Source organism: Stegostoma tigrinum, chromosome 26 (assembly GCF_030684315.1).
Source record: "Stegostoma tigrinum isolate sSteTig4 chromosome 26, sSteTig4.hap1, whole genome shotgun sequence".
NCBI classification, from domain to species: Eukaryota; Metazoa; Chordata; class Chondrichthyes; order Orectolobiformes; family Stegostomatidae; genus Stegostoma; species Stegostoma tigrinum.
Window position 1 is genome coordinate 13806909 of NC_081379.1, and position 20708 is coordinate 13827616.

Below are 20708 nucleotides of genomic sequence, written 5' to 3' on the forward strand. Positions count from 1 at the left end.
GAAAATTCAGCCCAAACCACTTGGCGAGAAACTAAACACTGATTTATCTGAAACAAAAACAGAAATAGGTGGAAAAGTTCCATGGGTCTTGCAGCAGTTCTGAGGAAGGGTGACCGGACCCGAAACGTTAACTCTGATTTCTCGTCACGGCTGCTGCCAGACTCGCTGGGCTTTTCCAGTGACTTCTGTTGTCATTTCTGATTTATGGCGTCTGCGGTTCTTTCAGTTTTTACTGTGATTGATCTCTCTGCTTCTTTTTGGGTTTTACGCTCAGGCGCCTCGTGGATCGTTTGGACAACATGCGAAAGAACGTCCTGGGCGATGGCTTATCTCGCTGCATCTTGTGTGGGGAGCAGCTGGGTCTGCTGGGCTCACACGCAGTAGTGTGTGAAGACTGCAAGAAGGTAATTGATGCATGATGTGGGGCAACAGGCTCAGCAAGAAGCAGAGAAACAGGATTGTCAGTTATATATCTAATCGTCTGCAGGTGGAGGACTTCAGTGGGGTTTTACTGAAGTACATATAAAAGGGCTCTTGTGGTGCAGTGGTAATGTCCCTGCCTCTGGCAAGGGGCTTGGGTTCAAGTCCTACCTCCTCCAGAGTGTAGTGACATCTCTGAACAGTTTGGTTGGGAAAATATCTGAAACACATAGAGTGGGGAGGTGGTGGGGGCGTGTTGGTACTGTCACTGGAATAGTAATCCAGCTACCTCATGGTTTGCAGAAATGGATTCAAATCACTTTGATTTATTTATTGTCACATGTATTTATTACAAATACAGTGAAATGTGTTATTTAGTGTCACCACTCTGGGTGCCATCTTAAAACATAAAATATAAAGCCAGAAAAATAAAACAACAAGGTTCATCTGACAGTCTTACCTCAATAAAGTTCTTCGGAACAGCTCCTGCTTCTAGCTCAGCTCCTCCATCCTAATCCTCAAGCCATCACTTTAACTGGGCTCCACAGCTGTTGTCTCACGAGCAGGCCCTAATCCTCCCTCTGCCGTATGAATGACTAAAGTCACAGTCGAAATACTTGCAGCTTCTGGAACAAATTTTTACCTTTTAGAAAATGTTTCCTAATTAGTGAGAGTGGCAGCATGTACATCTGCTGCAGCAGACCTGCCTCTGTCTTTGCCTGCAGTATAAAGCCTGAATGCAAGAAGCATTGACAGTTGAGATTAATTGCTGTTTGTTGAATTTCTCTTCAGCAGCAATCTGTGTCACTCTTCCAGAGGAGGGGAGAGATGAGATATTGGGAAAGATGTCTGAGGCTGCAAAGAACTCAAAGCTCCTGACAGCTATTTGTGTTGGTGTATTGGCATAAAGCAGACAGATGTAGTCTAGACCGTAGAGAATTCCTGACTCTAGCTCCTGCTTCTATATTTTATTTTAATCGCCCTGTTGTGACACCTCCATGACCAGGTGGGGGTTGAACCTGGACCTGGCCCAGAGGGCTACCTTGTGAATCCTCCTATTTCCAATACCATCATGGTTTTATTGGGCAATAAATGTTTGTTCAGTTTCTACTGGGAGCTATTTTTAGATGATTGGCTGATGCTTTGTGTTAAATTCATAACTGCAGTACTTTAACAGTCACTAAGCTAGTTCACAACTCTGTTGAAGTATCACAGGGATGCATGCCAATTTGTTAGCAGCACTAAAAACAGCAAATTAAAGAAAGTAAATCTCTCAATGGTTTCACTGCATCCCATTGTACAGACGGGGAAGAAAAATGAGAACAGCAGTCTCCCTCAATCTCCTTCCCAAGCGACCTGCCCTTGCTCTGTTAGCATGACTGCTGACTGCCCAGTTAACTGGCATTCCAACAAAGCCCGGCATTAGTCTTGGGGGTCAGTAGCTGGTTTGTAATGTAGAGTGATGCCAACGTCACAAGTTCAATCCCTGTACCAGTTCGGGTCACTGTGAAGGACCCACTTTCTGAAACTCACTTGAGGTGTTAAGGCCTTCAAGTTAACCACACAGCTAATCACCTCTGTCTGATGAGACAACAGCCTATGATGACTTTCACTTTTAATTGGAATCTTCTGACGCTCCCTGGACGGGAGGCTTAGGCAAAATCTCTCAGCTCATTGAAAAGATCGCCAATCTGGAAGTGCATCTCCAGTACCATAGCCTGCCAAAGCTGTGGACCAATAGCTGGAAAGTAGGATTAGGCTGGGTGCCTTTTTGACTGGGGGAGACATGATGCACTGTGGCCTCTTTCTGTGCTGTACATTTCCATGATTCTAACAGGATCATGGGGAATGGATGTCACTCAATTGACCAGGGTAAGAATCAGGTTGAGAGAGTTCCATATTTCTTGTTTCTATCACTTGCACTAAGGTTGACTGTAATGATACATACTACGGCACCAGGCTAGATCAATTCATTCAGTTGAGGGAATGGACCAGATGTGCTTTATCTGGTGCACCGCCTCCCCAAGCTGGACTAGAGGATAACTGAGAGCCAGCAGCAAACCCACCCCTCCCCCAACCCCAAAGCAAAGGATGTCTTTATTCCCTCCCCATCAGGTCTGGCTTTGGTACAGCCCATCCTTTTAGTTAGTTGTGGGCACATGTAGAGGAGTTTTCTGCCTGACTTGTGACAACTGAGCCAGTCATTGATCTCTTTTGCTTCCAGAATGTCTGCACCAAGTGTGGGATTGAAGCATCCAAACGGCCTCAGACACTGTGGCTGTGCAAGATCTGCAGCGAGCAACGAGAGGTAGGCACCTGTGGTCACTATGCTTGTGGTTCTCCTAATTCCCAGTGTCCGTAGAGACTGGTACTCTGCTGTGTCTGCGGATCGTGGATTGCATTGCTTGTGTAACAGGCGTGTGTTGTAAAGCTCAGGGATATTTTACTTGAGCAACATAACTGAGCAAAGACTGGGCACTGCTCCAGAATCTGTGAGGAGATAATTAGAAGGAAAACTTGCGTAACTCTATCACCATGCACGGTCCCACCTGCTGCTTTCAGGGTGCTAGTATGTGAAATAGGTGGCCTCCCGTAGATGCTGTTGTTGTAGGAAGACTTCAAAGAATCAAGTTTTGCTGGCAAGAAAGCAAATGAGTGAAATTTATAACTCTGAAACATTTGGGAGGTAAGATTCAGTTAAAATTCCCACTAACTCTGATGAATAAAAACGGTCAAATTGTTTTTTTTAAATTTCAAGGTATTTTGCTTCTTCCTTAATGACGTAGCTGGTTCAACATTTCACATGGTTTTCAGTGTGCAGTTTATGCCCGACTCTCTGGTGCTGTTGTGAAGCAGTCGTTGCCATGTCAATATCGCGGCTGAACTGTCCGGATTACTGTCAGAAGGCAGTGTGAGGACCTGCTGGTTAATGCTTCTTTCTGTCATCACCGCTGAAACTGATCAGCTCACTAGGGAACATAAATAACCTGAAGTAAAATAATGCATTACACTGGAAACCACATCTGCATCTGGTACAGCTTGCACAATTGAACACTCCAATTCACCATCCTTTCCCTCCTCACCACTTGATCCTTATATTCTGTCCACACTACGCTTCCCAACTGTCACCTTCCTTGCTGTCTGCCTTGTTGCTTTTGTTCTTAAATAACTTTAGGATTGAATAATCCCTCATTCTCAGGGACTTCATGCCCAGCACCTATCCTGGTTTTGCTTTGATGAAAAGAAAAGCAACATGGATATTGGAAACCTACAAATAGAAATAGTTGGAGAAACCCAGAGGGTGTGGCACCATTTGTGGAGAAAGAAACAGAGTTAATATTTCACATTTGATATGACTCTTGCTCAGAACTGGTGGAGCCAGAGACAATCACTGAGGGAGGCAATATAGCTGTGACAGTGAGTTTTGGCATACACTTTATCAAACACTAGGAGGGAAATAGAAAGCAGTGGAGGTGAATAAGCCGAAAGATTAAAGTGGAAATCCAATCAGGCAAAAGAGCAGAAGGAAGCCACAACTGGAAGAGAAGACCGTAAGAAATAAAGACAGGGCTTTATTTGTTTGGCCTCTCCGTTCTGGTCTACCATTCAATTATCATGGTTTAAGTTCAAAATTAAGGGGCATATTTTTAAGGTGAGTGAAGAAAGAAGGTTGTGGAATGAACTGAGAGGACATGGTAGATGTAGGTACAGTTATGACATTTAAAAGATATTTGGACAGTTACATGTATAGGAAAGGTTTACAGGGATATGGGCCAAATGCTGGCAAGTGGGACTAGTTTAGTTGTGAAACTTGGTTGGCATGCAAGCGTTGGACCAAAGGGTCTGTTTCCATGCTGTATGACTCCATGACTCTATCTATGACATTCCTCACATCCACTATCCTGCGTTTTTTTTTCATGACCCTTGCTGGCCCCAGTGATCAAGAATCTATCTATCTCAGTCCTAAATATGCACAAGAACTCTTCCCCTACAGCTGTCTGTAACCAGGAATTCCAAAAACTCTCAACCCTTTTAAAGAAGAAATTCCTCCTTTTCTCAGTCTAAAATTGGCGCTTCTTTCTTCTGAGACTACACCCTCAGTTCCCAGATTGACCTGTGAGGTCAAGTCCCTTAAGAATCCGGTGTGTGTCAATGAGATCATTTCTCATTATTCCAAACTCCAGTGATTAGAGTCATAACCTGTTTAGCCTTTACTAATAAGACAATTTCGCCATTTCAGGAATCATCCTAGTGAACCATCTCTGAACTCCCTCCAATGAAATGGAATATTTCCTTAAATAAGGGAACCAAACTACTCACAGTACTTCAGATGCAGTCTCACTTGCACCTTGTACAGTTGGAGTGAGACTTCATATAATTGAACCACTTGAAATAAGGGCCAACATTTCATTAGCCTTCCTGATTACCTGCTGCACCTGTGTGCTAGCTTTCTGTGTTTGCTGCACAAGTACCCTCAAGTTATTGATAATGGGAACTGCAGATGCTGGAGAATCCAAGATAATAAAATGTGAGGCTGGATGAACACAGCAGGCCCAGCAGCATCTCAGGAGCACAAAAGCTGACGTTTCGGGCCTGGACCCTTCTTCAGAACTGTCCGGAGGGAGGAGGGTAACTTCTTCAGGTTAGGCATCCCTGGAAGAGGCTTCGCAGTGAGGTTAAAATTGTATCAGTGATAATGGGAACTGCAGATGCTGGAGAATCCAAGATAATAAAATGTGAGGCTGGATGAACGCAGCAGGCCCAGCAGCATCTCAAGAGCACAAAAGCTGACGTTTCGGGCCTGGACCCTTCTTCAGAGCTCTGAAGAAGGGTCCAGGCCCGAAACGTCAGCTTTTGTGCTCCTGAGATGCTGATGGGCCTGCTGTGTTCATCCAGCCTCACATTTTATTACCCTCAAGTCATTTTGTGTTGCGGCTTTCTGCAGGTTTTCTCCATTTCAATCATATTTTGTTCTTTTGTCTCTCTTCCAAAATGAACTTTGCATTTTTTTTTCTCACATTAAACTCCATTTACCAACTTCTTGCCTATTTACTTAACCTGATCTGTAAACTGTTTGTATCCCTCTTGCAATCTGCCTTTCCACCTATTTTTGTGTTGTCTGCAAGTTTGGCTACAGTACATTCACTTGCTTCCTCCAGGTCATTAATATATACTGTAAACAGTTGTAGTCCCAGCACTGACCTCCGTGGAACCGTTCTGGTCACAGGTTGCCAATCTGAAGAAGAACCACTTATCCCCATTGGTTATTTTCTGACTGTTAGCCAATTTGCTAACCATGCCACTGCACTACCTCCAATACCATGGGCTGTTATGACTTAACTTAAATGTTTGTGAGGTTACTTGACAAAAGCCTTTTGTAAATCCAAAAATGACATATCTACTTGTTCCCCTCTCTCCACTCTGGTTGAGACTTCCTCATAAAATGCTAATCAATTAGTCAGACACAATTTTCCATGTGACCTCTGCTTGATTATATAATGGTTTTCCAAATGTTCTGCAATTATTTGATTCCAGTACTTTTCTAACAAGAATTGGCAGTGAATTAACTTCTTGAATAAAAAGACAAAATACTGTTGATGTTGGAAATCAAGAAATAAAAAAACAGAAGATGCAGGAGAAATTCAGCAAGTCAGGTAACATCAATTCTCTCTAAGAAAGTGGGTTTTAAAGGGGGGCCTGTCATATTTTCCTTGCTACTTTCATGGGTTTGTGGCTCTGTGTTACTGCCTTGGAAATAACAAAGCTGCTAATAATTTCGTGCAGTCATGATACCAGTTTTTTGCAAACTTGATATGCCAGAAGATAACATCTGAACAACTATTTCAAGCAAGCTGACATGGACTGAAAACATGGCTTTGTAGCAACTTTGTAGTTTTATTTTTGTAAAGACAATGTTCACAATTTAGCAGAACAGGAAAAACCACATCCATGAAACTGTCACAACCTGAGAACACAGCCATGGGAAATATCTTCAAAACTCTCCCTTCACAATATATTTGGGTTTAGCTTAAATAATTTGATGCGTCATCATTTATCATTATCTTTTTGTGACTGGCAAACAGAAACCCACATTTTAACCCATCTAGCTGGTGGGAACATTTAAGATGTGGGTTCAAATGACAGGAGTGTTTGCAGCCTGTTTCCGTCATAAAGTGCCTTCCCACACTGCTGCCCCTGTGCTCCTGAACCAGCTATATTCCGATATAGCAACATGTAGGACAAGCAAAAGATGTAAGTGAGATCGAGAATTTACTGAAACTTTTTGCATGTTTCTAGTCAGCTTACCCACACAGTGTGGGTAGGAACCCCAAATGGGTTGTGAGCTGAAAATTTTGGAGATGAAGGCTCAGTGACAGCAGTGGCTGCTCTGGAGTTCTGACCAAGTTATTGCAGCTGCACTGCTCCTCTCTCAGTCCATATGAAGGGTTTACCGACAATTTTCAGGTTGTGAAATGGGATAACAGGGGGAAAACGTTTGGGAAGCACTGGTTTAACATCAACGGTGGTTAAGGTTTAGAAACAATAATTGGGGGAAACAAACTAACAGGTGCTTGCCATTATCTCTGGCACTTGGAGAGGTTTGTGTTAGTTTAGAAGCCAGCATAGATTTGTACAAGGCAAACTGTGCTTGACTAATCCAAATGAACTTTTTGAGGAAGTAACAGAGAACGTTAGTGAGGAAGAAGCAATGTATGTTTTCTGTATGGATTTTGAAAAAGGTGATTGATGAAGAACCATACATAAGGCTGGTTTAAATAAAAATGAGGCTTATAGAGTAGCAGGACCAGAGTCACTTAGATAACTGGTAGGTGCTCTTCAAGATCCTTGAAGGTGGTAGAAGAGACTGAAAGAATAGTTAGCAAGGCATAATGAATATTAGGCTTGATAATTAGAGATATTGGTGACCATTCCTCAGAACTTACCAATTATTAATCATTGTCATTAATCAGTCCTATCTCATTGCACAATACCACATCAAGAGGTTACGCTGAGCCCCTTCAAAGCTGAGGTTCAGTCATAATTATTGCATCTAGTTTGAGTTACTGCACTTTGGAAGAATGTGAGGGTGTTGACAGGGTTCTGAGGAGGCAAGGACAAAGGTACTAATACAGGAAATGATGAACAGACAGTGACAGGAAGGGATAGAAAGTATGAATCCAAGAGTCAACCATCAGTTAAAGTTAGAATTTACAAAGATGATGAAAGGATAAAGCTGAAGACTCTGTATTTGAATGTATGTAACATTCAAACAAAACAGGTGAACTGATAGCGTAAACAGAAATGGTGAAGACAAGGGAGTGCTGTGCAGGCTCCTAGCAATAATCATGTGGTAGGGTGGGTCATAAAGGAGGAAATTGATAAGACCATACCAGAAAGTCATGGCAATAACCATAAGATTTTGGGCATTGAATAGAAAAGTTCATGCAAAGGGAGCCTTGATGAGAAATTCATAGATTTTGAGGATCGTTCTTGGAACAGCACATTGCTGGAGCTAATCAGAGAGAAAATCCGTATTAGATGTGGTATTGTGCAATGAGATAGGATTGATTAATGACAATGATTAATAATTGGTACGTTCTGAGGAAGGATCACTGAACCTAATAATTTAACTCTGATATCTCTCCAAGATGTTACCAGACCTGCTGAGCTTTTCCACCAATTTTCTGTTTTTGGTTTTGATTAATGGCACCTTTGTTAGTGGCCATAATATCATTGAACAGTGAGGGAGAGAGGAGTGGGTCTGAGACTATTCTTTAAATTTAAATAGAAAATTATGAGGACATAAAGCTTGACGTAAATTGGCAAATTGGGTGAAGGGACAGGTCAAGGGACTTCTACAGGGATATTTCAGAATGCACACAATAGACATATTCCAACAAGTAAGTATAATTTGAAGGGATGAATCCACTGTCCATGGTTAATTAGGAATGTTAACGAAAGTATCGAACTAAAAGAAAGAGTCTATAATTGTAGAAAGAGCTGGATGGAATATGAAAGACATCAACGAGTACCCCAAAGATACTAAAAGGAGAAAAAAATCAGAGAATGAAAGCAGCCCAGCTAGAAATACAAAACAGTTGGTAAGAGTAAATATTTATAGAAGAAAATATTGAACAAAGTGAGCATTTGTCCAATAGAAAACAAAGCTGGAGAATCAGTAATAGAAAGTAAAGAAATGGCAGTTAAATTGTTCAGCTATTTTGCATCAGTCTTTGTTATAGAGCACACAAATATGATCCCAGAAACAGCAATAAATATAAAATGGAATGGAAGGAGAAGCCCAGGAAAATTACGATCACCAGAGAAATTGCATTGAGGATCTGTGGGCTGACAAATGTCCAGTCCTGATGGATTTCTTCTCACAATGTTCAGAGAAGTGGCTAGTGAGATAATTGATCATTGGCTTTAATTTTCCAAAAATCCCTTGAATCAGGGACAGTCCCATTAGATTGGAAGATAGCCAATGTAACTCCTTTATTCAAAAAGGGAGGCAAACAGATAGCAGCAAACTACAAGCCAGTAAGCTTAACATCAGTCATTGGGAAAATGTAGAAACTCACCACTGCCTTCTCAAGCGCAATAACCGCGAGCATAGCCAGCAATGTGCACAAACCATGAATGAGTACATATTTGTTTTAAATTGGACAGACCATCATCTGGCATGTACTTGATGGGCTGAATGTCTTTCCTCTACGATGTAATGACTCCGTGACTTTTAAGTTTGGGTTTTCAAATAAGTTAGTTCTAGTTTTCTGTTGTTGTTAAGGAATTGTCACTCCTTGGGGGAACAAAGCGTCTCACAATTCCTGATCATTCTGCAAGTGTTGTAACCATATGAAACCAGCAAACGCTGAACAATCACTAGCAATACGCTGACACAGCTTGGGATCATAGCCTTGGTAATGCTTCTGCACTTTGAAATACAAGGTGAGAAATGTTGCAAAACCAAAACAACCATCACACAACCTTGGGCACACAACCATTTTGGTTAATTTCCTTCAAGGAATTTTTGAACCTTTCGGCCCCAGACTAGTCTCCCACTGGGAGCCTACTTAGAAAGACCCCACCAGGCCCACCCTTATGCTAATGTCTATTCCACTGGATTCCAAGCAGTGTTAGCCACCCACTTCCCATCCAACTTCTTAGTTTACTGCTCAATGGATTTTACACCATGTGTTCAATTTTTAAACAGGAGACTGGAACCAGAACTGTAAATGAAACCTGAGAGCTAAAATGCCACAGTACAATGACAAGGAATCTGGTCTCTTCGGCCCTTCACTCCTCCATTCTTGATGGCCCTGAGAGTTAAAATTGGAGCTGCCGCATCAGTGAGCCTGCCAATGGACCAGCAAACTTATCACTTTCCCAAAAGTTACCTCACCAGCCAACATTCTACTGTTAACCCACAATGTCCCACAGCTGGCTTCCTTCTCCTTTTGCAATGGGGGAAGTGGTCAGTTTGTGGGCACATGGGAGAAATCTAACTAACAGAGGACCTATGACTACTAGATCTGCAATTGCTCATCCCCAGCTTTGTGCTTCCCAATAATTTCCATTATTATTCTGGTTAGTGGGATGTGGCCAGTTGGTCTGCCCTCTGCTTCCAGCCCATTCCAGATCATTTAAATGAGATGTGAGAACCCTGCTAGCAGCCACTATTTCAATGTCCTCCTGGGACAAAGGTATAGATACTGATTTGGTGGAGTTCACGCAAAAGACTGGATGCAGGACCTTGTCAAGCCCATTCAGATCACTTAATCTGCGGGGGACCTGCTGGTGGATTCACCCAAAAAAAATCCATTCTTTACTGTAATACTTAGAACCAGTTGGATCTCGTTGACTATGAGATCCTTGAATGTGGTTGTTAACCTGAGCCAATCAAGGAGCCCAGGCTGACCAATATAAACTGGGGATTCACTTGAGGGGACAGACTCCGAGCTGGCTGACCTCAGTCTGTGTATTGTACACATGTTAAAAAAAGGGGGTGATTTGGTGATCCGGGAAACCAGCCCCTATGCACTCATTTCATTCGCACATATGTATTTTATCACATTTTATTTGATCACCGGTGGCCCCTTTGAAATATGTAATAAAAAACATGGCTGATGCTGAGGATTCTTCTAACAAAGCTTCAGTTTTGACTGAAGAGTCAGCCACCACAAGGCATTCTCAGCTGGCAGATCAGAACAGTCTGGTAATAGGAAAGTCATCAGGAGGGGAGTTCAGCCAAACATCAGCCCTACCTCTGAATTCCACGTGAAACTGTTCGGATAGCAGCTGGATTGATCCCTGTGAGGCTGCCTCGGGGATAGGAATTCGATTTAAATGGAATTAAAGATTTCAGCAGAGCCTTTTGCTCCCCAGAGAACAGATACCACACTCAAATGAGCTGGTGCTGCAGATACTTATGCACGAAATCTCATTGCTCACCTTGTCAAATTATAAAAGGAACTCTCACAGCACCACTGCATTCCTCAATAAATCTGTAACTGAATAAACCCTTTTATTGGCCATATGGTACTACACAATAAAAATGTTGATGCTTACCACACTTGTTCCTTCGCTGTATGTGTGAAGTTACATTCATTACAACGTAAATCACTGATCTGAAAATGGAATAATTTGGGTTTTCTGAAGTGAGTGTGAACCTCTTGATGATCCTTAAGGTGTATGTGATTCTATCTTCCCAAATTGAATATCACTGGGAATAGGTGCTGAGCAGCAATAGAGAAAGACACACATAGAACCTACAACCTGGAATCTGCTCATTGTCCCAATGTGTGAGTAAGACTCTTGAAGTTGGGGGTGGGTCTCACTACCCTTCTAGGGTCCTGGCCCCATACTCTGTGTGTCAATGACAAAAAGCAAACTTTTCACTCAACTTCCACTAAATGAGACACACCTTTATCAAAACTCTTAACAATAAGATGACACCAGCTGCTTCGCTGTCTGAGACCATTAACCCTTCAGTAGACACTCTGTGTGCATCTTCAATATGGTTACCAGACCATTCTACCCACTGCAGTTATCAAAAGCTAGATATCACTTGCCCCTAGCTTGTGTATTTTTGGCATAGGCATGTAATATAGCCCATGTACATTACCCACTACCTACCCATCTAATCCTGAGCTCATCCCATAATACAGAGGATAGCTGGTCTTCAAAACCACTGCCTACACACCATATGTAAATAAATTACTTTGGTTCATAGAGTCATAGAGATGGACAGCATGGAAACAGACCCTTTGGCCCAACTATCCATGCCAACCAGATATCCTAAATTAATCTGGTCCCATTTGCCAGCATTTGGCCCCTATCCCTCTGAACCCTTCCTTTTCATATACCCATCCAGCTGTCTTTTAAATGATGTAATTCTACCAGCCTCCACCAATTTCTCTGGCAGCTCATTCCAAACGTGCACCACCCTCTGTGTGAAAATATTGCCCCTTAGGTCCCTCTTAAATCTTTCCCATCTCACCTTAAACCTATGCCATCTTGTTTTCAACTCCCCTATGCGATAGAAGAGACCTTGGCTATTCGCCCAGTCCATGCCCCTCATGGCTTTATGACCTTCTATAAGTTCACTCCTCGGCGTCCGATGCTCCAGGAAAAATAATCCCAGCCTATTCAGCCTCACCATATAGCTCGAAGCCTCAAATCCCGGTAATGTTGTTGTAAATCTTTTTTGAACCCTTTCAATTGTCACAACATCCTTCCTAAGGCAGGGAGACAGAATTGAATGCAGTATTCCAAAAGTGACCTGACCAATGTCCTGTACAGCCATAACAAGACTTCCAACTCTTACACTCAGTGAACTGACCAACAAGAGCAAGTGTGCCAGATGTGTTCTTCACCATGCAGGAACAGATTACTGCAGATGTTGAAATCTGTACTGAAAACAAAAAATGCTGGTTCTGATGAACAGTCATCTAGGCTGAAAACATTAGCTTGCTTTTTCTCCATGGATGTTGCCTGACCTGCTGTGATCTCCCAGCGTTTCTTGTTTTCAGCCTTCTTCACCAACCTATTTACCTGTGACTCAAGTTTAGCTTGTTTAAAGCTCACTTACCCAAAGTTGCATTTCACATGCCTGAAAACAGATTGCCTGCAAGGCTGGGAGTAACTTGAGAATTCACTGGCACCGCCCAGTGCTGGGAAGAAGGAGTGTATGATCTTTTTGGGGAGAGCAGTGCCAGTTACCTGTTGCCCATCCGAGACTCTCCCCTGAGTAAACGGCACTCACTTTCCACCTGCATGTACTTTAAAGCACAGCCTAAGGCGCTAAAAAAAACCCTGCTTAAAGATCCCTCCCTAACGTCCAGAATCCATTGGGCCATCAATGTGGGTGACCCTGCAGCACCCACTAAGAAGCACTAGCACTGCTGGGGCTGATGTTTGATCCTTTATGGCAATGGGGCAGCCCCACTGTAGGCCTGTCAACTCATTGCCAATTTTTCTTCAGTGGGGTGGAGGAGCTATTACCTACCCCTGTTCCAAGTTCCTTTAAGTTCTTTTCTTTCCATGTGTACATGCCAGCTAAAGTCATATCTAGTTTTGATCTGTTTAATTGTTTTCTGCTTCTCCATGTCCAATGCAGTGCCTCCTGTCTGATATCTTCTGTCCAGGACCTCTCCCAAGGCTAACTTAAATAAATGCCAGTTTAACAAGATCAGTCTGGCGTTTAGCACCTTCTTGGGATCAGTCCGGAGGAGGTATATTTGCCAAATTAAGAGGCCACAGTTTGAATCAAGCACGGTTGCACAGTTTAACTTAGTTGCTCATTTTGATTTGATGGAATTGACCATCTTGCCTTGCATTCTAATCCCATAATTCAGTTCTTCCACGTGACTTTAATCAGGATGCTTCTCTGATGTTCCATATCACTACCATGATACAAACTCCGCAAACAGGACTCCCTGCAATTGGTCCATATTCATTAATATAAAAGGTAAGGAGGCAGTTAGATGATTAAAAGTGGGCAATATATTAAAATACAAATAATAATTTGGCTTAAATTTCCCAAGCCCTTTTTTTTCTGGCTGCTGCTGGCACAATGAGCAGAATAGTTTCCTTCTGTACTGCAGTATTTTTCTGCCTTTTTAAAAATATTGTCATCGTCTGAAGAGCAGAGATGTGCAGGGATGAATGGTATGGGTATTGGAGTGACAGTACATAAATGGCTTCTTGGGGGAGTCAGAGCCCCACAGCATGGATTGAATGGCCTTCTTTTGTGCTGCAAAGATTCTATGATTCCAATGAAAATGGAATTATTTCAGAACTTTTCAGCTCCAAAGAAAAATCATATTGGACTCAAAACGTTACCTCTATTTCTGTCTCCACAGATGCTGCCAGACTGCTGAGTATTTCCGCCACTATCTGTTTTATTTCAGGTTTCCAGCTTAAAAGTATCGTACTTATTATCAGTTGAATTTCACATCTTCACATTGTATTTCAGTAAACCATTTAAGTGAGTCTGATGTCTTTCCAATTACAACCTTACTATAATGTTGAACCCAGAAGTGTTCACAGTGCTGTAATTGTTCTGGCATCACTCCTGGCTACAATACTCCATCTTACCATTGTTTTTTTTCTAATGGCATTATCAATTTGTATTTAATGTCTTGTTGACCTGAACTTATAAATTTCTCTGTCCACTCACATCTGATCTTCTCCCCCACCACCCAAATCAATTTCAAATTATGTAATCAATGCAGACTTATAATAGATGGACATTTAATTCCATTGGTCACTGGTTTATGCCTTATATTGTCTTTTATCAAAATGCCTTTGGATTTCTTTGGTCCTTAGAAATATTCACTATGGCCTCAATCTAATTGGACTCCACTCCCTGCAGCCCTGATGTACACAGTGCACAAAAATAGGTCCCAGAACAGAATCTTGATGAAACCAGAACATTACCCACTTCCAACAACTCTTAGAAACTCCTTTTAAGGTCTTTTGTTGCCACCTGTCTAGCAGTTTTGAATCTATTTGCTGTGCAACCCCAATTCCACAACCTGTAATCTTCTCCAACAATTTCCCTCATCCACTCCCTTAAGGAACTTTAGATTCACCAAGGGCAGTCTTCTGGTCTGAAATTTGTGTTGGCTCATTCTTAACTGTTGTTGGTTCATCTAAGTATGTGGTAATTTTAACTTTAACTAAGATTCAACATTTGCCCTTCTACAGATGGTAAACTTAGTTGCTTGTAGTTAGCCAAATAGCTCTGACTGTCCGTAATGAAAATTTGCGTTACACTGGTCTCTCTCCAGTCCTCTTGCACACACAGATTCTAAACAGATGACTGAAACATAAGGTGTGGGTATGCACGTACACAAGTTAATGCCTCCTGTCAGAAGAGAACAAGTGATTGTTAACAGAGCTGACTTGTGCATTCTCCAGCCCAGACTGGCAGACAGCAATTTTAAAATGCAAGTACAAAGAGCTGAAAAGATTCTCTGATAATGGAGCTTCTTTCATGCTAGGGCCTCCCAAACGTGTCCACCATTCCCTAGTTAGCATGTCTCTCCCTCAATCACCCAGCTAGATTATAAGTGATAGACACCTGCCATTCAATTTCCACTCCTTTCTACTAAGTAGTGATTCCAAATCTCCTTGAAATGAAATGTGGGAGTTAAGATCTCTTCCTATTTTAGCATACAATCTTTTCATGCTCCCTCAAACAACCAGTCAATGCCATTATAAAACCAACCCCATATTTAATGAGAGATTGTAAGGACTGCAGATGCTGGAGTCAGAGATAACACAGTGTGGAGCTGGAGGAGCACAGCAGGCCAGGCAGTATCAGAGGAGCAGGAAAGGTGAAGTTTCAGGTCAGGACCTTCAGAAAAGTCAGAAGTGGTAGACGCAAGTACAGTTACAACATTTAAAAGACATTTGGATGGTTACATGAATAGGAAAGGTTTGGCGGTATGGATGGATACATTTTTCTGAAGAAGGGTCCCGACCTGAAACGTCAACTTTCCTGCTGCCTGGCCTACTGTTTTCCTCCAGCTCCATACTGTGTCATCCCATATTTTATAACACTTCCACTCTTACTTTCTCATTTTTCTCATGGTCCTCCAAATTTTCATTTGTTTATCTCAATTCTGGTGTAATTATTTATTAAATATATAATTGCAAAGGTTAGATTAACGCATGAGGGAGAAGTGATTTGAGGGCTGTGCTGATGAGCAGTAGGGTAAGGGTCCAGGATTGACTGGTTTGCCTGAATGTCTTGTTTCTGTGATTTACATTAAGCTGGAGAGGATTACCAGGTTGTTGCTGGGTGTGGAATGTTTGAGATGTGAGGAAAGGCTGGATAGGCTGGGACCTTTTTCACTGGAGCGTAGGAGGTTGAGATGGAGGAGTTTATAAAATAATGAGAGATATAGATAGAGTTGATGGTAGTTGTCATTTCTCTAAGACGGGGAATTTCAACACATTTTTAAGATGAGAAGAGTGAGATTTTAAAAAGACGAGGTAAATTTTTTACACAGAGGATGGGTCTTGTGTGGAATGAACTTCCTGAGTGGTAGATGCAGGTACAATTACAATGTTGGAAAGACATTTGGATGGATGCATGAAGAGGAAAGGTTTGGAGGGATAGGGATCAGGAGCAGGCAGATGGGACTAGCTTAGTTTGGGATTATGTTTGGCATGGACTTGTTGGACCAAAGGGCCTCTTCCCGTGATGTATGACTCTGTGACGCTAATTCCATTCAGTCTTCCATCTCACTTTTAACCATTTCATTCCCTTCTCTTTGAGCCTCCTCTTCCCTTTAAAAGATGATCTGAAGTCCTTATAAGAGTCCAGCCAGCCTTCCCCACATTCCCTCTATTAACTTATCACTGTGTTTTTGCAAGACTTTGTCTCACATTCAAATGATTTTCTTCTGTCAAATACTGTCCTGTTTATTGAAGCTGTCATGACTACACTGTGTTAACTGGCCCAACTTGGGAATCTGACTGCTTAAAGAGTGTAAACAAACTCAAAATGATGCAAATACTGAGGAATGGAAACCTGGTACATAATGTCACAGCGATTGCAATTCATTCAAGGATGTCTCAGAAGGGGGAAGTCTAACCCATCTTACATATGGCCTGGAAGCTACTAATACTTGATACTAGCACTAGATATCTGGAGTAGAAATGTATTCCATTCACAGAACTTAGATTCTTTGCCTTGATGAGCACAACTTTCAAAATGATGTTTTCGTGTTGCATTTGACAGTCTGAATTTTTTTGTTGTCTACTAAACTCAATTTTTCACTCCAGGTCTGGAAGCGTTCTGGTGCTTGGTTTTTTAAAGGCTTGCCAAAACAGGTCCTACCAGAACCAATGCCTGTTAACAAACAGAATCTTGAGCCTGTCAAGGGGGAGCATTCTTCGCAAGTGCCGCCAGATCCAGAGCAGAAAACTCCTCACAAGCTCACAAGGGGTAGGTCAAAGTTCTCTGCAGAATCGGAATGGGTTCGAAAATGGTGGCTGGCGGCGAGAGCAGGAGCAAGCTGCCAGGCGGTAGGGTCCAGCAGCTCGGGCCAGCAAGGGGGCAAGATCGAGCTACTGTGATGAGTGCGAGCCCAACATGGCCAAATCCTCGTGGACTGTGGTGTTGAACTATTAGCTGTGCTTCCTTGTTCTTCTACTTTTTAGTAACAAGGACTGTAATATTTAAGTTCTTAATTTTGTTTTCTTTATTTTTCTGCTTTGTGCTAAAATTGTGTACTTGGGTAGTTTCGTACCTAAGCTGATGCCAATAAGTGGTGATGTAAACTTTTCACTGTACTCATTTGAGGGCATGTGACAATAAACCTAATGCAATTCAATTCAATTCAAAACCGTATTCTGTCAGCATTGGGCTGTGTAATGTAAACTGAGATGAATCTTTTAGACTTTCTGATTAGTTTTCACTTGGGCTGGATTCTTGCTTCAGTTATTATCAGGAGGCCTTTGGGAAACTGCCTGATTCCGTATCCTAAGTGAGGACTGGATTATTTTTCTGCAGTTATTGCTACAAAGTGTCACAGTTAAAGACTGACCACAGCGGTCATGTGATAGAAGACTGTGAGAAGCCATGAAACTACACAGTATCCCCAGTGGAGAGCAGAAAATTGAAGGGCGTGCAGAGAGGAAGGCTTGAATCTATCTTAGGTATAGAACCATTAGGGAAATTCAGAGACGGCTCAGGAAATGAAGAAGAGAAAATTTTGGGAGGCAATGGCCACGTGGTATTATCGCTGGACTGTTCATCCAGAGACCCAGATAAAGTTCTGGGGACCTGGGTTTGAATCCTGCCATGGCAGATGGTGGAATTTGAATTCAATAAATATTTGGAATTAAGAGTCTAATGATGATCACAAATCCGTTGTAGAGATAGCTGGGAATGTAAAGATGTGCCACAGTCTTCCTTTGGTTTTTCAAAAAGGCTACTTTTTCCAGAAATAAGACATCTAAAAACTTGTAAAATGTGATCCCTTTACAAAATAGTTTATTCAAGAGTTTTTTAGATATATATAATGAGAGCTTAAAATTCTAAAATTCATTAGCACCTGAGAACATAGAATATAAGGAATAAGAGCAGGACTGGCCCTTCAGCCCCTCCAGCAATTCAACAATATCATGGCTAATCTGTCCCGGGCCTTAACATTTCCTTGGTGCTAGCTCCTCACAGTCTTCAACTTCCTGATACTTCGAAAATCTCTCTCCCTCTCCTTTAAATATTTTCAGTGATCCAATCGTGACACCTCTCTGAGGTAGAGAATTCCAGTCATTCACTCCCCTCTGGTAGATGAAATTCCTTCTCAGGTTTAAATTAGTGTCCCCTTAGTCTGTAAGTGTGTGACTTCATTTGAGATTCTCCCACTAGTGGAAACATTTTCTCAACATCTACCCTGTCAGGCTTCCCTCAGAATTTTATAGGTTTCAATATGATCACTCCTCATTCTTCTACACTCCAATGATTAAAGGTGTCACATGTTTAACCAATATTAACAAGTCAATCCTTTTATTCCCAAATGCCTCCAAAGCCAGTATATCCCTTCTTAAATATGGCGAGCAAAATTGTACAAAAGAACATTAAAGCTTTGAGCAGAAATAGGCATATCAGCCCTTCGAGCTTGCTGCGCCATTCAATAGGATCATAGCTGATTCCTTACGTCCATTTCCCTGCCTCTTCCCCATAACCATAGATTCTTGATCCATCAGGGAATCAATCTATCTCAGCCTTAACCATACACAAGGACTCTGCCCCCAGAGCTGTCTCTGCCAAGGTTGTCCAAAGCCCTCTGAGAGAAGAAATTCCTCATCTCAGCCTTAAGTTGATGCCTCTTTATTCTGAGTCTATGCCCCTCTGGCTGTAAACTGTCCCATGAGGGAAAACATCCTCTTAGCATTTATTCTGTCAAGCCTCCCCTATATCGGCAGCCACTTCCTTTATAACCCTTGGATTCTGACTATCAAGTCCTGATGATTTGTTTCCCTTTAGTCCTATTATTTTGTCCCTCATGATAGAGAATGATACAAGATCTTTCCTTCCATGAGCACCTTTTTTGTCATCTTTGAGGTGTTTAAAAAGAAGCAAGTTGCTAGGAATGTGTAATAAATAGGAAAAGGACATCATTTATTGTTGAACACCAAAATAAAGCCACTATTTTGGGAGGCGATGGCCTAGTGGTATTATCGCTGGACTGTTCATCCAGAGACCCAGGTAATGTTCTGGGGACCTGGGTTTGAATCCTGCCATGGCAGATGGTGGAATTTGAATTCATTAAATATTTGGACTTAAGAGTCTAATGATGATCACGAATCCGTTGTCGATTGTCAGGAAAAACCTATCAGGTTCGCTAATGTTCTTTATGGAGGGCAACTGCCATCCTTATCTGGGCTGGCCAACACGTGACTCCAGACCCACAACAATGTGGTTGACTCTGGGTACTTAGGGATGGGCAAACAATGCTGCCAAGCCAGCGATGCCCTCATCCTGTGAATGAATAAAGAAAAACAAACTATTTGTGGCAGGCATATGCTAGTCCCAGTTGAATAGATGGTTTTACAGACCCATCGCTAGGTCTGCGTAGTTTTTTAAAATTACTATTAACCTTACTTTTTAATCAATCTCTGGAACAGGTGGGATATGAACCCAAGCCTCTCTTTTTTTTGTGATCTACTCCTGGTTTTGAACACATCAATACCAGTCTCCTTTTGTAAGGATAATTCCCAAGATCCCTGGAGAGCCATCACTGTGGTCCCTTAAATGGACTGTATATCCCCTAGTAATTTTTTGAGACTTAAGAAAAACTTAGATTCCATTGATTCCCTTGGTGTCCGAGCCCCTTATTTATAGCTTTCGACAGGGTATAATCCATCCTTGTCAATGTTGTACCTATGTGCATTACCTCATTTACCTGGAACACACATTTTCCCCTTTTTATCCGGATGCCAGCCTCAAAAAAGTACCATTGAGATATCCTCAAAACTCTCCAAATGTGCTTTTGCAGTAGCTCCTGAGATTAAAATGTCATCCAGACGGATAGCCATTCTGGGCACAGCTTGGAGGATGTTATCCATTACCCTTTGAGGGATGGCACAAGCAAAGATGGACCAAAGGGCAAGCAAGCGCACTCATACAGGCCCTCGGGTGGGTATTTATAGTAACATAGTCTCTGAATGACCCCTCAAGCTTCAGTTGGATTTTGGCATGGCTCACATTTGACTTAGAAAATATGTGACCACCCCCAGCCAGCTTATCACACAAGTCTGCTATGCATGGCACAGGGTATCTGTCTAAATGAGAAACTCTGTTTCCTGTCAACTCATAATCCCCATAGAGACAGACTGAGTTGTCAGGTTTCACAACTGGGACAAATGGCATGCCCCATTCAGCAAATGGTACTGTGTGTATGAAGCCAAGTTCTCCAAGGCATTCCTCTTCAGCCTCTAGTATGGCACACAGGGCACAGGGGATCAACTGTGCCTTGAAGTATTTAAGTTGGGCCTCTGGGTCTACACAGATCTTTGCCCTGGCGCATTTTAACCTCCCAAATGCCCTCTTGGATCACTTCAGGATACTTCCCAATGACTTCACACAGATTGTCATTTTAAAGATCTGCTGCCAATCCAAGTGGATTTTCTGCAGCAAGTGCCTTCCCAAAAGGTTGGGACCTGGCCTTTGCACCACCAGTGAAGGAAGCCCTGGCGTAAACTGGGGTTACAGTGGTTCCCACTATTACTTAAGGGCTGCCCAGTGCATGTGACCAATGCAGCTT

At 42.2% G+C, this 20708-nt stretch overlaps 1 protein-coding gene across 7 annotated transcripts in view; it reads left to right on the forward strand.

Moving 5' to 3' along the window:
- Positions 1-20708, forward strand: part of LOC125463994 (rabphilin-3A-like) — a 214379-nt gene that overhangs the window by 111454 nt on the left and 82217 nt on the right. For all 7 annotated transcript variants that reach the window (XM_059654974.1, XM_059654975.1, XM_059654979.1 and 4 more), the window contains 3 exons: positions 275-404; positions 2645-2728; positions 16720-16882. In XM_059654974.1, the coding sequence (XP_059510957.1) occupies positions 275-404; positions 2645-2728; positions 16720-16882 (377 nt within the window). The remainder of the gene's footprint in view (positions 1-274; positions 405-2644; positions 2729-16719; positions 16883-20708) is intronic.